At 36.9% G+C, this 17795-nt stretch overlaps 1 protein-coding gene across 1 annotated transcript; it reads right to left on the bottom strand.

The window, feature by feature from the left end:
• Nucleotides 1-1801: 1801 nt before the first annotated feature.
• On the bottom strand, nucleotides 1802-17475 carry LOC139137208 (uncharacterized). Its single transcript, XM_070705196.1, has 9 exons — nucleotides 17176-17475; nucleotides 13270-13381; nucleotides 8453-8719; nucleotides 7512-7826; nucleotides 6977-7099; nucleotides 6582-6836; nucleotides 5998-6128; nucleotides 5206-5412; nucleotides 1802-4141 (listed from the first exon to the last, which is right to left on the bottom strand). The coding sequence occupies exons 1-8, from the start codon at nucleotides 17266-17268 to the stop codon at nucleotides 5299-5301; spliced, it is 1410 nt and encodes a 469-aa protein (XP_070561297.1). The 5' UTR covers nucleotides 17269-17475; the 3' UTR covers nucleotides 1802-4141; nucleotides 5206-5298.
• Between the last annotated feature and the right edge of the window lie 320 nt (nucleotides 17476-17795).

Here is a 17795-nt window from a genome sequence, read left to right on the forward strand (position 1 = left end):
TTGAATTTCAAATAGTGCCAAATGTTGGTAAATTTTGTTCACTAGTTCCAAACTTTGCACGGTGACCCCCCGATTTTTATCGCTGATTTAGTAAGATAATGCTTGAAAGTTTCATTCAGGAAAGTTTGAGCAAGAGTTTAAATCTTTCACTTTTGAGGTACTTACAACCTTAATTATTTAATCATTTAATCGCTATTAATTATTCTACCTAACATCAAAGCACCATGCCAGATTTTGTACTTTACATGTATAACTTGTCTACTGCACAGGGCATAATTTTGAATTACATGGCTATTTCATAACATACTGGTAGTCTGAAATGAGATTACTTAAAGTGATATACAAATCTGTCAATCATTCACCTGAAGACAGGGTTTTTGGAAGCCCGCCTTCTTGATAAATTTTACAGGGGTTCTTATAAAGATAGTCTGTCGGGATGGACCTTTGTTAATACAATTACATAAGAACAACAGTATGGGTATCTGGTTCCCACACCATTTACCTATTTTCCCTAGCCTTTGAAAAAACACTGGAAGAAGTCACATGATGAAAACATAGCTTGATAGGGTAGGGTACCCAAGAAATAATTGTATTCACTAAAAACATTGTCAGTACCAGGGATCACCAATATGAGTGATAATGACTTGTCCTCTCAAGAATCACCATGACAGAAATACAGATATACTGTAAATGTCGCTACACTGTGGAAGTCTGTATGGTTTAAGGTAGAACGCACCTCGGGGACAGACATTCGGACTCTCAAACTTTTACAGTTCTCTTCTGATATACCACATGTGGGGGTTCATTTTAAAGCTCTTGGTGAAAGAAAACTTTTCACCGGCTTAGTTTTTTGAAATTCGAAAATGTTATTTTTCACCATAGAGTTAACTCAGGGATGGCGGCCATTTTGAATATCTAATATCGGTAAATCTTGGGTTATTTGTTTCTCTAGTACCAAATTTGCACGGTGACCCCCTATTTTTATTCTTGATTTTGAAAGAGAATGATTGAAAGATTCCTTTAGGAAAGTAGAGCAAAAGTTTAAGTCTTTCACTTACGAGGTGCATATTACCTTAAGTGCAATCTGATTAAAATCGGATGTAGAGTACCGCGACGTCTTACTTTAAGTGGATCTACTCCAGAATAAAAGGGACGTGTGGTGTTCTGCCAAGTCCATACTCACTAGAGATCATGTGTGCAAACACGTAAAGAAATATACATATGTAAGTTTGCGCACACTGTTTTGTTTGTATCGTAGTCCATTCCAGTTTTGATTCCACTGAACAATTGTTGTGAAATTGACAAATGCAAGCTAAGTGGCCTTTTGCAACAGATTTGTGTTTGCCATGTTGGAATGACAGTGGGTTAATTTTGGGTTGTTAATGTGAGTACATGTATGTATGAAGACATTCAGTGTCTTGAAAGATTTATCAACTTTCAAATTGTCATTTGTCTTGTGTTCATACAAGACTTAAAAACACCAAACATTCATTTTCATCAACTGGTCAGAGTTCTCACATCTTCTTGAACTTTCAATATTAAAACCTGTCAGATTCCTGGCGGATATAACTGTCATTTACAAGGCTAAGAACATCTTGATTCTGACCAATGACTGGATTGGCATGTAGAAGCCCCAGAATGGAGCACTGTGATTGGTCAATTGCCTCAGAGTAGTTACTGAGTTTGTAATTGCTTGTTATTGCTCGGAAGTCTGTCTGAATGGGACTGATGTGACGTGAGGGAGTGAAAACAAAATACCAAGCCACCACAACACACAATGTAAACAGATCTATATACTCGATTATCGTCAGTTAAGAAAATATTTATTTTTACGGACAATTGCACAATCGTATATTTACATGATCATGTAGCACCCAGTCCTTTTCATTTTTAAGAAAATAAAAAGCTGTACATCAATTGATGCTAGAATATACATTATTGCATACAGGGATCTCAGTATACAACACCAAAATTCAAGGATTGCAGAATGTAACAGCACGCAGAGAAAATTACTGTAAATTTTGAAGAAAAGAAATTTTGTATATAAATATGACAAAATAGAAACATTTCTTCTGTCATGGAATTCCATGAATATTCTGTAAATGCACTCTTTTTAATTTACAGATATTGCAGGGAGTTGTAGAATTACACTTGAAGTTCATTCTTAGAGAGAGTTCCATTAATTATACCAGTACATGGCTGCATGATTCATTATAGCAAAATTCTACACTTTAACAGTACATTTTCTGAAGATGATACCAGAACACTACAATGGTGAAAGACATCAAATTTGAACAAAAGTAAATTTGTAGTCCACTATTGCACATTACCCGGTACGTCATTCACCACACAACAAAATGAGGCAAGTCATGAAACAAGCCACTAGACTGATACATTATCATTTCATTGACTGATGTTTTTGGCAAGACAGAAAAATCATTTCATTGAAGCGCCTTTGTTTAATCTCTTACCATCTTAGTCTTTCACATTTGTTAAAGGTCACCTGCATCATTGGTGTGCATAGTGGTGGCCTATGTGAATTAAGACATGGTGGATGCCCCAAAACCCTGATGGGCACATCTTGCATGCCACATTTACAATTTCTAGCCTCAAACAATCTATTGGACATATGAAATTCTGTTGTAAAGTCAGTTTTGATTCAGTAATGCCCACAGAAAGACGGCAAACTCTCCCATACCCAGACAATGGCACGAATGCTCATGCATGATGGTAATTAAAGCAGAGATCCCGACTACGGTACTAATGATAAACAGGAACAGACATTGGAATAACTTACATCTACTATACATCTATCGTTCACCAAAATGGCAGGAATAAAGTCCAAACTCAAATACACGGATGAATAAAATTATTTGCACAACAGAAACATTACGATATCGAGAAAAATGACAGGTAAACGGCCAAACAATCAAATTTTAGGGTGAGAATGTACACAAACACTGACGAGTACAATCTAGGTATTCTGATCCAAAGATGAGTGTGATATCAATCAGTACATATTACTTGTGTGAATGTCTGTGTTATTGGCTTTTCAGACTCTGTAAAGTTAATACTGTATACTCAATGGCACGGAAAATTGTACTCTGTCAATGCAAAGAGTTGTCAAGTGAAAATAGAGTCAGCCTGTGAACATGACTACACTCCTTCCTTATCAGAACTGCAGCATAGAAAATTACAAAAACACTGTTATTACATTCTGTATAAGCATGCAGCATCTAATACTACTTATACCATAACATGTGAAGGTTACCACAATCCCAGACAGTTCAATAATGCCACGGTCAGCAAAGCACTTTTGTTAAATTTTAAAATCTTAAAATAATACAAGTCTCTTGTATCTATACCTGAATAAATAGTACCAGTCATTGTACAGTTATATCTTTGTACTGTCTGAGTATACATGATTTGATAAGGTTCTCAAGTAACATTAACCATTCCTGGACCATTAAAACCCTGTCACTTCCCAAAATGGAAGAGTCAATTCTGTTTTACCCTTGGACTTTCAGATTTTGGTACATGCTACTCTTTTCAATGGCAAGGTAGAACTTCAGTCATGGTTGTGGCCCAAAGGTCGGTCATGTAAACTTGTCAAAATTTGCAAAAAATAACAGTAATTAAAATCCAGTCCTTTAATTTATTTCAGTCAGAACACTGATTTCTCATTCTCTTTGGTTTGGTTTACCCATACCATGATATGTACAGGAAGATATGGCACAGGTGAGCCACAAAATCCGTTTGAAAACACAAAGACAGTGAGTTCTGGTCCCTTTTTACTGCGTAGGTATAATTATAATGCCACAACACTAGGTATGCCACTTGAAGATCATGAAATTTTCCCTGTGTAAACAAGAACTTGCATTGTCAGAGTTGTTTATATAAAAAATACAGACATTGGGATTTTCCATCTATTGGACTGTCACTTAGCCCCCAGTTCAGTCTGTTGATGTTCCTTCTGTGCTCTGACTGCTTTGGCTGGATGCAGGCATACGCTGCTTAACACAGAGATAATTTTCTAACGCGCATCTGGACCTTGGCTTATAAGAGCGTTTCTCAAAAGTCTCAGTGCACGTTCAGAAGGTGATGACTCAGCAACATTTGAAATCTCTTCACCTATGAATATCTGCAAACAAATAACACAGAGTGAAGGTATGTCAAAACATATTGTTCCACATGTATAGGTATGCTACTATAAGGTAGAATTTGCTTCAAGGACAGATATTCAGACTCTCAAACTCTTACAATACTTACTTGGTCCACCACCTGTGGGGGCTCAATTTGAAGCTCATGGAGTATAAATAAACTTTTATTGGGTTATTTTTGTGAAAATTGAAACTTGTATGTTCCCCATGGAGATGACACATGGATGGCGACCATTTTGAATTTCAAATGTTGGTATATATTTGTATTGGTTTTGAAAGGTGACTTCTGATTGTCATTCTTGTGGTGAGAGGGAATGGATTTAGGTTTCCATATACATATAGAAAGTTTCAGCAAAAGTTTGAGACTTTCAATTTAATGGTGTATACAACCTTACAATGGTAATGTCTATAATGTTAACTTTGATAATATTTCATTTCTGTGCCGCGAAAGAAATACTTTTCCACTCCTATGCCTCAAGCATGCTAAATGAGCCTAACCAACACAATGCTTGTGTCCATGTAAGCCAGGTTATTATTGGTCCAAACAATGACACAGTGTGTATCAGGCTGAGTCAACAATTTTAACTCAGAGCACTTTTTAGACATCACATTTGATTCAGCAGTTGATGAAGAAAACTTACAAACTTCTAGTTGCTGTACAAATCTGGGTTGTAGCCAGACATAGTGAGCGTCTCAGAAGTACAAAACCCACTGGTATCTGTCAATCTGTATCTAACAAATAACATCTTTGATAAAACTATGTCGGGTAGTACCATTGCCTTTTTTATTTTTCTACTTGAAATACATGCCAGAAGGGTGGGTTTTTTAGAGCAGCTCTTTTCACAGTACCATTAAAGTCCTTTTGGACATTTTTATTTCGCACATTGCTGAGAAAAATGTGGCTATCATATGATCAAACTCTTTCTAAATTTTCAACATACCAGTACATCCTCAAAACCCAAATCTCTTTTTAAGCCATTGGCTGGGCCTGGCTACATTATGTGGAATGCAAGCTTTAAACTGCAAGAAAAGCATAACATTTTACCTGAAACACTTTACAAGATGTACAGAGTTGCTCCTCTTTAGTTTTGTGATTTCAGCGCAGACGCCAGATGGGGACACACTTTATCCAGTACTCTCACAAACTCATCAATGCATCGGGGCCTTTGGTCATCAGGGTATATATCAACTGCCGTCTTTGTTCATACTCAGTGTGACATTTGATTTTGGCAACATCTTCTTCTGTAAATGACTGTAAGAGACATGTGACAAAGTAAAGATCATGCAAACTGTGTACATAATGAGATACATGTAGACCATTAGATATTGGGAGGAAAAGAGCAGTGTGCAGCATAGCAAGAATGAAGACACAAACATTTTTTCCTTCAAACTTTTCATATATTTTGCATTTTTGGAGGTTCCGGTGGGTAGAGCATCTCCTTTTCCCAAAGTTCTTCATATTTAATTCACTTTCCAGTCACCATTAAATCTGACTTTTAGCACTGTGTATGAACAAACCATTTTTATGTAAGACTAAAGAATATTTTGCTTGCACTTTTAACTGGATCACATATTCTTTTACTAAGATAAGGACAACCCTCTTGACAATGGTCTATCCATTCATACTGTTTGTGCGTTGAAAGGTTTGAACACTTCTAATTAAATGCCATCTGAGCTGAAAATTATCCTGCATAAATCGATCATGAAATAAAATTTTATGATAGTTGATAAAAATAGAACTGTGTACCAAGACCATCAAAATAAAGCTAGCTTGTCAGAAAAGTACAGACATTTTTATCATGAGATTATTTCTGAAGCAGCCATTATATGGACTTACCGGCATTCTATCCAGTACAGGTGACACTGGAAGATTTTCCACAATATATGTCATTGAATTGCGGAGAATGGCTCTATGCTTCTCTGTCATCGAATAACAAACATCCGGGGATGAAGAGTTTAGATCTTGGCCTGAAAGTATAATGTAAACATCTTTTGTTGATTCAACGTTCAACAAAGGAGAATGACTGCAAGTTCAATACAACTGAAAACATCATCAGGTTTTGGCATGGCCTCTTGGCAAAAGCAGAAAGCGCGAAACTAAATTTGTAACCCTTGTTTCAATTCCATATGGTTACAGTAACAGTGAATTATGTATATCCAGATAGACAGATATTTGGACTCTAAAACTTTTATAATTGTTTTCTAATCTACCACTTGTGGGGCTCATTTTAAGGCTCTTGGTGTAAGAAAATTTTCACTGTCTTTTTTCAAAAATCGAAAATTCACCTTTTCTCCATAGAATTAACACAGGGATGGTGGCCATTTTGAGGCACATACTACCTAAAATTTTACAACTGTGGTCATTTTTATTCAAAAGAACACTTTCATAGGAGACAACAATCAAGATGTATAACCATATACCTTCTATGGAATCTTCTCTGCAGATACCAGACTCAGAGGAGGATCTCTCAGGGTGGCTTTCAACAGACTCTGTACTTTCAGCTCTTGACACAGTTGACCGAGTAGCACAGCCTTCATCATCTGCATCTTCCACTGTCTCTGTGGCTTGATCATTTCTGGAGCTTTCTGGTTGTTCTGTAGTCACCAGGGCGATTTCTTCCCCACCAACATCAGAACCTGGCGGTGCATCTCCTCCACTGGTGGCAATGTTGGTTGCTGTTGTTTGTGGTATGAAATAATACTATACATTAAGCATGTTGCAGTTTTGAATTTTGTTTGGGGAGTAATAACTTTGGCTTTGTTATACAGAAACATCACATGTTCAATGATAGGGATTACATTAAATGCCAACTTACAGGCTGCTGCTGTTCCTAAAGACTGATTATTTCCAGTGCTCCCTAACATTGGAATGTTTTCATCTCCTGCACCATTATTGATTGGCAACGGTCCTTCTCTATTGTTGGCAGTATTGGTTGCTGCTGTTTGTGGTGTAAAACAGAAACATACATTAAACAGGTACACAGATACAGGTTTTCCTTGACAAGTGAAATTTGGGTAAAACCTTCTTGTTTGATTTTCAATCAAAGTGCATGATTGTGTGTATCGACAAATAGAAAATACATTTAAAGAACAGGTTACTTAAAAAAATTGAATGTCAGTGGCTTGATAATATAAGATAGCTCATCAAGACATATCATTTCATGATGACATTTCAGGATCAACGTGCCAAGTTAAAGAAACAAATATATGATTTGCTACCTTTCATGATTGGTAGAAGAGTGACAGTATGTACGGTCAGTTTCAAGACCATTTGATATGTTAAAATGTTGATTAATCAAAAAACATGATTACATAATTCAACAGACAAATCTGAGATACTATCTGGAATACCTTTGGTTCTACACTTCTTGAAGCAGTACAGCCCTTTTATACAGCAGACTATAACTAGGATGAGTGCAACCACGACTGCCGTACAGATCACAATAATGATCACTGCAAATAGTATATTGATTTTTTTCTGATTTGATTTTATTTCATCTGTCAAGTCATTATCAGCTGGTTGAAGAGGCAGTACTGTGGAAGTTTCAGCTGAAGGATATGTAGAAGTCTGTCTGTCGGCTGCTGTAGAGTACTCTTGGGTTACTACTGGAGGTAAAACGTGCTGTGAGATCAGAGGCAGTTCTTGAGTTGAGTGCTCCTTTGGAACTGGAGGATAAAAAAAGTTCACCCACGTAAAAAAATCAACAACTTACAAATCATTCAACAAACGTTTAAGATGAGAGTAATTCTTATCCACACTTCTCTGATTGTAATTTTTCCTAAATGATGGCTGCATCAATTGACAGCTGTCAGAGTGTCATTAGCATTGGACCAATGGCAATTGATGTCATGCAGGCTATAGGCACCATCTGGGGAAAACTTTTGCATTGAAAGTTACAAGCCATGTCTTCTAAAACTTCGTTCTGTGCACAAGCAAAACAATGAAATGATGAAACTGCATAGCAAAATTTCCATTTACGGACAGAACTGCAGAGGTAAAAAACCCCCATATGTGTGTATAGGTTGATTATCATGTACATACACCTTCTGCAGAAACTTCATGTGGCTGTTTAAACATACAAGCGTACAGTCTAAGGGTGTATCAGTGCAACACGCATTGGCAAGCCCTGCCTAGATCCAAACTATCGTAGCTCAACTTATCATTCTGTTAAGGGGTAATGATTATCCCTGAAGACTTACTCAAGGGCCCCAACAAGACTAATACAAGTACAAATCGTGCAATTGAATCTCTAGAGATTTCAGTCTAGTGAGTGCTGTAAGTGCATTCTTACCTGGAAGAGGTGTCTGCTGTTCATCTGGTGCTTCAATACATAGCTCCTGTGTGCTAGTATACTTATATCCAACATCGCATGCACACTCATTATTCGTGGTTCTATCAAGGGATGCCAGTTTACTCACATGCTCGAATCTCTTGTCGCATTTGTCAATCAAGGTGCAATGTGTATCACCACTCCAGTCACTTTGGAAGTAGCCATCAGGACACGGCACACAACTACTAGCACTGTTTGACGATGTGCAGTGACTTTCAACTTTATGACCTATGTGGGGAAACAGAGCACGGTACAATGTACCGGGGTATTAACCTCATTGCAATGCAATTGAAGAAAGAAGGCATTACCTATTTGGACACACTACCGGTAGTTTGTTTCCATGACCAAACTATGATACAATTGATGCGTCTAAATGGCAGACATCTCAATTATATTTTTCGCCAACATGCACACTTCCTTAGGTTTTATATCAAAATGCATCAGCTTCCAAGTACTGTGCACAGTTACTGTGCTTCAATGCATACATACCCATGTTCAAGATCATAATTCAAAGTGATTCTCCCCATCATCTCATGCAGGTTTGTCCTGTCTTTAAAAGGGAAGTTCTCCAAGGAAGTTCTACCTTTTTCGTAAGTGCCAACTTTGGGGACGCTTATTCCACAAAAGTCATAAAACGGATAAAAATTGTGGCGGAGGTTGCAGTTTAGGGCTTTATCAACTTACTGTATTTTGAATCATGGGAAAAAAGTGCCAAGCTTGTTGCTTTCATCAAGTGATATGGCACGCCTATCTTCCGATGGGTATGACATTGTCATCCACATTCCCACTGAGCTGTGCATATTTGCATAACTATTGTTTATGGTATAATATGCAAATACACAGCCTGTAATGGATGTGACCATATTGTTTTGTTGTGAAAACGTGGTTGGTCATTAACATATGAATAAATTGCTGAAAAAAGGGTTAGCCCACTGCTAAAAATTCCATTTGGAGAACCTTGATTAAAACCAGATATTAACTGAAAATGCTCACGTGTTTCATTATATATTGCAGTTGTGCATAAATTTGAACCTTTGCCACATGTTTGCAACTTCATTGAAAGTGTTATGATCAACATAATGAACAATATTCACCCACAGATTAATTCTAAAGGTCATTAAGTATTCAAAAATTTAATTAGCTGAAATAAAAATTCTTAATTTCTTTGACTGTTGTCATTGTATCTTCACTTCATATAGCAAGTGTAATTGCCTTTGGTCAAGTCCTTCAAGCTATATATGCCAAACTGTAAACACACATTAGATATTCTAATAGGCCAAAAAAAAAAAAAATTGTGTGTTTCCTGTAACATGCTCTTCAGAAATAGGGTAGGTAGGTAGGAAAAAAAATTTTTTTTTGGTAATTTTTTTTTCTCTGCAAAAAAGAAAATGTGAAAATTTTAATACCCTTCGACAAGGGTCAAGGCATCGTCATTATTTATTGTCAACACAAAAGATTACATACACAAATGCAAAAGACAATTACGCAACACTCAGTATTATACACAACTAGACAGTGACGACACAGACAAACAGTAAACAAAGTACACGAACTATTAAACAAAATGTACGAGAACAAACACATCGACCATGATACTTATAAGTATCTCGATCCAAAAAACATAAAAATCCGTACCCCGCATTGGTACTTATTGCCTAAAATTCACAAACCGCCGCCTGAAAACTCAACGTTTGCAGGGAGACCAATATTTAGTGGCTGCTCCAGTCCCACTAACAGAATTTCAGAATTCCTGGATTACTTCATAAAACCACTGGTCCAGCAACAACCGTCAAATATAAAAGACACAACAAATTTCATGCAAGAAATAGAAAAAACAAATTTCCCTCAACATACATTTCTTGTAACACTCGACGTGGTGTCGATGGACACAAACACAATTCACGACGAAGCGATTCGGCTAGTCAGTGAAACACTGAACTCACAAACCTCGCTTCAAACAAATTACGGCATCAAAAAACCACCCACGGAAGACTTAATAGAAATGCTTTCACTAATTCTAAAACACAACAGTTTTGAATTTAACAAGCAATATTTCCGCCAAACCCGCGACTGCAGCATGGGATCGGATGCCTCGCCAGAGATAGCAGACATTGCTTTTTATGAACTTGAAAAGAAAATAATCGTAAACAACCACAACAACATTCACTTCTGGAAAAGATTCAGAGATGATGTCTTTGCAATCTTTCTTGGAACACAAACCGAACTCACTAACTTCATTCAAAAAATGCCCACAATGCACCCAACGTTCAAGTTTTCATACCAAAACTCAACACAAGAAATTACATTCCTAGATGTAGTAGTTTTCAAAGGTGCAAGATACCACAAAGAAAATATCCTCGATATCAAAACACATACTAAACCAACAGACACATTCCAATTTCTACATAGAGAATCGTGTCACCCGACAGCAACATTTAATGGCTTTATCAAAGGTGAAATCCTTAGATACACTCGCACTTGAAACAACAGTGACGACTTTACTAAAAAAGTCGCTTTCTTTAGAAACAAACTACTCGACAGAGAATACAAAAACAATGAAATCACGAATATAACAGAAAAAATAAACCACAGTATTCGTAATACACTAACAAACTGTACAAGTACACGTAAAGAAGCAACAAACAAACTCATCTTCAGTACAACATACAGCCCTTACATAAAAACAAAAGATCTTAAGGGAAGTCTTTGAAACATTTGGCTGAACTGGAGAAGGACTCAACACTAAGGAATCTATTCCCAGAATCACCAATCATTGCTTACAAGAGAAACAAAACCTAGAAGACACACTAGTCAAAACAAAATTTACAGAAGTAAAGAAACAAAAACAAACAAACCAGACCACCAAACGGACTCACAACGAGACCCAAACATTGATATTCTTGCCTCGCTATTCGAAGAGCAAGACCACTAAAATACATTAAAATAAATTTTCACAAACACAAACTAACGAAAGGACCTACATTGCGACTGATGAGAAACCACACTCGGGTTTCGAAACGCAAGCGTCAAAGGGCCACTCATCAACTTTGTAACACCATAGGTCCGGCTGCGTCTCGCCATAAGCTTTCCCCACACAAACAAAACATTCCCGTACACACTAATCCAAACTTCCCTACAAATATCCGAGGCGAAACAAACATTTTCATTAACACAAAAAATCGGATAAAAATGTAGGAACACATTTTTGAAACGAATCAAACACAAACTCGACACAAAAACATTTTGGATAGTTAGGTAGGGAGCCTCTTTCACACTTTTTTCAATCGCCATAAGCTTTCCCCACACAAACAAAACATTTCCGTACACACTAATCCAAACTTCCATACAAATATCCGAGGCGAAACAAGCATTTTCATTAACACAAAAAATCGGATAAGAATATAGGAACACATTTTTGAAACGAATTAAACACAAACTCGACACATAAACATTTTGGATAGTTAGGTGGGGAGCCTCTCACATTTTTTACATTTTTTCTTGAACGTGTTCGCATTTCTCACATGTTACGGAAAACACGCTTGCACAAGCAGTCGCTATTGTTGTTTAATGACGTCATGAAATCACGCGTGATTTAAAAGTTTTCCCAGCCAATCTCGCGGGATTTGTTTTCAAGGTCCAAAAAAAAGTTTAGGGTCGGGGGGTTTGAACTAGGGTAGGTCGGGTTACCGGAAACACACAATTTTTTTTTTTAGGCCTAATTTAGCTGACATGAAAATGCGAAATGACTTTCAATATTGTTTCAACCTAGTATCATCAATGTACATAGCATCATGTTTCAGCAGCTTTGGTCGAGTCAATTGAAATTTATATCCCTAATTAGGAAAGTTCATTAAATATGCAAATTAGGAATTGACAGAAGTGAAAATGCTATATTATGACTTTCAATACTGTTATATCATGGTATCTTCAATATACATACCATTAAGTTTCGTACACTTTGGTCAAGTCAATCAAGATGTATACCCCTAATTAGGAAAGTTTATTAAATATGCAAATTAGGAATTGGCTGAAGTGAAAATGCTTAATGACTTTCAATAATGTTAAATCATAGTATCTTCAATATACCGGTACATACTAAGTTTCGTAAACTTTGGTCAAGTCAATTCAGATATTATCCCTTATTAGAAAAAGTTCATTAAATATGCAAATTAGCAATTACCGTTCTTGTCACCCCCTCATATCTTTCATGGCTGATACATCTTGGTGTGATCAATATTTGTAGCAAATCAAATTGTGTGTATTTGTTCTCAATGTATATGTTTTTTTCTAACATCATTAATTATGCAAATGAGCAAAAAGTATGCAACCCACCCACCAAAAACTGATCAGTTCTTGCCATTTGCAAACTGAATCTATGTACCAGATTTGATTCTGATCTGATCAATTGTTTTTGAGATATCGGGCCCACAGACAGACACAGATACACAGATAGACATTGCTGCAACATTAGCTCACGTGTGTGAACACGTGAGCTAATAAAAAATTTAGTCCAGTCAAAATGAACTGTAATCTCCTTTAGTTAAAAGGGGGTATCAGTTCTAGGACCACAAGATACAAGCAAGACTTTGTAACCTTCCCTCATATCACACATGATGAAGGCTTAAAATCTTGGCAAAAATTCTGGCACAATTGAAAGTGGTCTAAATGTTTCAGCTACAGATATGATGATTTACTCAGTAATGAAAACTTTCACAAATTATTACGCCGTAACAGCAAAGAGGGCATTCCTCAGCCCACACTTAAATATATTCTCTCACCTGATGGACACATCCGGCAGCAGAGGGGGTCAAAGAAATATTTGTAATCTTCTGTACGGCATGAGTTTGTTCCTGTTGGTGCAGTCATTGCAACAGCTAGCAAGCTTACAAACTGAAAAGGAATATTCAAAGCGGTCTAAGTAATTAATCCTTGCTCTCCCAAGTTGCATTTTTGTCGTTTGTTTATATGGAGCCTGGTCAAAAGAGTATTAATCAAGGCATATTATTTCTCTTTATGTGTGTGTATGTCAGCATATAATACACACACACTCATATGAGTGTGTTGTGTATATATATATATTATATATAAATATATATATATACAGGGTTCTGCCCACGCCGGACGGCGCTGGACGGGCCCGTCCGGCACTCAGAATTTCCGACCAGCATTGACAAGTGACCGACCGGCACTTGCAGTTCAATGCTTTGAACAATCAACATGAATGTCTATGAGTGACACTTTTGAGGTCAAGCAGTTCATAAAAATGCATGAAGAGTTGATGAAAACAATGGTACTATAGAATGCCTTTCAATAAAGTGCTATTTAAACAATACCACTGGTTGATTACCGTACGCTGATTTTGCATATGAAAAGCTGTTCAGCTGTTGAACGTACGTTCACACGGTTTTCCTGTCACACAGTATCTCTGTTCGATCGAAAGAAGGAGAAACACTGAAGTTTTTTTGCTTTGTATCAAGGTTTATAACACCACAAAAATGAAGTATACGGAAGCGAAAATGAGCACAAAAACCAGGACTTCTAACTAAAACGTACTGTTCAATGTTCAGTTCAAACTCAATGAGTGGCATTGTGGAAAGACTGCATGCATGCAATGAAAGTCACGAGCAAGTTTGGTGTCAACGAATCCAGTCTTTGAATTATCAATGAACACTCACTTATTTTTCAGGTCAATATGCCAAAAGTTACTTGTCCGTGGCAACAAGCCTCTCTGTTTGTGAATTTTCCCATTCTAAAATGACTATCAAGAAGCAATTGAAGTGAATTTGACATCGAGAAATTCAACTTTCAAAACTATGGCCGATTAGCCAACCCCTAAGTTCTTGGTTTAAACTCTATAGAGTCTGCGCATGAGCAGTAACAAGACCACCTAGGTCATTTGAAAAAACACTGGATGCTGGTACAGTGCAATGGTAATCCAAACTTCATAGTGGTGAGGGATGATATAAGCACAGGAAAATGATGACAAAAAATGGGTACAATTATTTCAGAAGCTTCAAAAGATTCCTTTACAACTACTAAAGATTGTTTCTTTCTGTTTTGTTCAGTTAAAACTGAAAAAATACTTTGAAGGTACAGTGGAATTGGCTATTATTTGTATATCAAGCCCTAAGAATGTAAAAATACAAGCATATAAATGTTACAGTTTTTCATGAATATTAATGCTCATGAATATTAATGAGCCGTCCAGCACTCTTGGAACTCTGGGCAGAACCCTGTATATATATATATATATATATATATATATATATATATATATATATATATATATATATATATATTATATATATATATATACACACATATATATATATATATATATATATATATATATATATATATATATATATATATATATATATATATATATATAATATATATATTTATATATATATATATATTACATGCGAAAGAGATGGGCATGGCAGTAAAAGGTCAAATGGGTAATGTGGAATTTCAATTGCAAATATATTTGGATTACGATACAGTATGCTGGAGCTTTGCCATGCAATATATCATAAATGTTTGAATACATTTCACTGATTAATTTGAGCAAAGTATTGTATATTTTTTAAAACAATATGAAGAACTCCGATATCAAACCTATTCTACGGACCTTGCACAAGGAGCTTTGCTGTGTCAAACTTTCAAAGAGAATTTCCCAAGATTGCAAGAAACTGTCATTAATATGAGGGAAAAATACTGAAATCTACCCGTAATGCCACAAGGTCACCAATATGATTAAGTATTATCCTATGGCTCTCACTGTTACAGGTTTGAAACTTCTGTCTCACACAAAGTGGTTTAAATGTTGTTCCATGTCAGATTGTAAAGACAATCTAAATGCAAAATACAGCTGCACCCATGCAATGAATATATCCTGAACAACATCATCCACACTCTACAAATGCTTTGTTGTGGTTGGGTTTACAGCCCATGACCCAATTAACATGTGTGCAACACCAGAAAAGACATAATCTAACCATTAAAACCCTCTTGGAAGAGAATGTTTAAACCTCCGTCTCAACACACATACTTACTTTATCCTTCGTATGGACAGCGAAAAAAATTGAGGAAACCTGATTAAAATTTAAAATTGCATCTACGGCACTGTGAGTCAGATCAAAATTAATGTTTTAGAAATACATCTACCACAAGTGTAAGATTGAATTACAATCTGTAATCTAAGCTTGAGTGAAGAAAATTGGGGCCACGTTAAGCTTTTCTATACATGCAAGGTACGTTTGCGTTAGTTCACCACAAGGGCACCCAAAAACAAGCAAAGATTTCTACCACAAGGAGAATAGGGCAAAGTATAGGCATGCAATATCTGAAACTGAAAATTTTAACAAATATTTCCACTCAATCAAAGGAAATGTCAGCTAGAGTAAGCATTTTAATGAAGGAAAACTTGTATCTACTTCAAGTAGAGACAGAATGGTGCTTTGTTGGAAATATTTCCCAAAGTGGCATGCACTGTACACTGACTCAGCAGTTAGGTCTGGGTCATTGATCTCAAACCGAGTATGAATGACGTATGCCATCACATGACCAAAATATTATAATTGTAAAGACGCACTAATAGATGTTGGGGATGATCAACATGCACTTTTTGCTGATACTGTTTAAGGATTTTTTCTGCTTTTGCCTCTTTTTTTCTTTTTTTTTGGGGGGGGGGTTAATTGATATGTCTTTACAGGAATTGGGGGGGGGGTTGTTGAGAGTCATGAGAATTTTTTTTTTGTGAAAGCAGTAAAGGTTACAAACATTACATTTAGGTAATTTTGCTCTGCATGTTTGCCAAATTTTCACCATCCCCTCTCAGGGTCTCCTAGTCCCTTACGGGCAGACAAAATAAACAGGCGAAGATGGTGACTTGTGGCTAAGTGCAACCGTTATCTGTATGACATGAATAAATACCCCTCACAATCACCTAAAGTTTAATTTGGAAATAATGCTTATTTTCTTAGATGTCAAAATGAGCACACAGAAAAAGATGGCGACAGAGCAAGTAGACTAAAGACAGGAGACAAATACAAACAGCGGGGGCTACATAGCCTGAAAACACTCTTAGATGTTGTAACTTTTGTGTACATGCTTTTGTACTTCTACTATTTTGGAAAGGGCCAAGGGGAGAAGCCATTTTTATCCCCGGTGGCAATTTTCGGAAACTTTTTTACCTCCAAGGGAAGTTTAGATTTAAATGTATTTCGGACTTCAATACTTAAATTTGTGTCAAGGAAAGCTGTCTTTCAAGTTTTTACTCCTTCACTATACCATTAAGTTTGTTGGGTGTGTCTTATTCTTTGTACTCTGACTCAACTCGTCGGCCATCTTGAACTCACTAGTCTGAGATGGTAGGTAACTTATAGTGAGCACAGGCTTCTGGATCGCGAAGCCCTTGTTGTATCATGGGGGACTCGCGAAGCGGCGATCCATGACGGTCCGTGAGTATATCAAGGACCGCGGTATTAACTTTGTCGAAAAATAACATCAAACTTGTCCATACATATCCAACTTATCCACGCACTGCAGCTGCCCTCAAATGAATTTAAGATGTGCTGTGTTCAAAGCGAGTAAATCATGCAGGAGTCGAATATTAAACGGAGCCTGGGGTATTTTTAACCTCCACGGTCGAATGTAACACTTACATACTAGTTACTTACCGCTATAATCGTCACAGTTAACAACCGCAGCGATGTCCCGAGCGGGAAGGCATTCATAAATAAAAAGTTTCGGCACACCGACACATCAGACATCTTTTTGCTGCAGCTGTAGATTCTTGTTATCGGGAGATTTTTCTGCTTCTCAAGTTTGATCGGCTTTCACAGCGGAGTGAGAATTTCGATGGTCTTGAATTGTGTCGTACCATGCACAGAAGCTCGAACTAATATGAATGAACAAATTAGTAAGGCAATACTGAGTGAATAAAGTGACAGAAAACCTACATGTCCTGCGAAAAATCCGCGCTATAAAAATGCCCACCCTACGAAGACCAGCGCACGAAGGCCAACTAACTAACTTCGTACTGTACTGTACTGTATTTGATTGGTTCGGTGATTGTGCGCGCGCATCTATTCGGGGGATCCCCGACTTTGGCCCAATCAGGGGGTAGGTCATGACGCAAAGCACGGTCCCGGACCGTGCGCAAAGCAATAAGCTCATGGTGTTTACAGTACATGAATTATTGTCAAGCTTTGGCTTTGAAAAAAATTGGGAAAATCAACAGGTAGACAAAACAGATTTGAAAAAGAAAGGTTTCAAAATAAAAGAACATTTTAGACAC

This window comes from Ptychodera flava, chromosome 7, assembly GCF_041260155.1.
Source record: "Ptychodera flava strain L36383 chromosome 7, AS_Pfla_20210202, whole genome shotgun sequence".
Lineage (NCBI taxonomy): Eukaryota > Metazoa > Hemichordata > Enteropneusta > Ptychoderidae > Ptychodera > Ptychodera flava.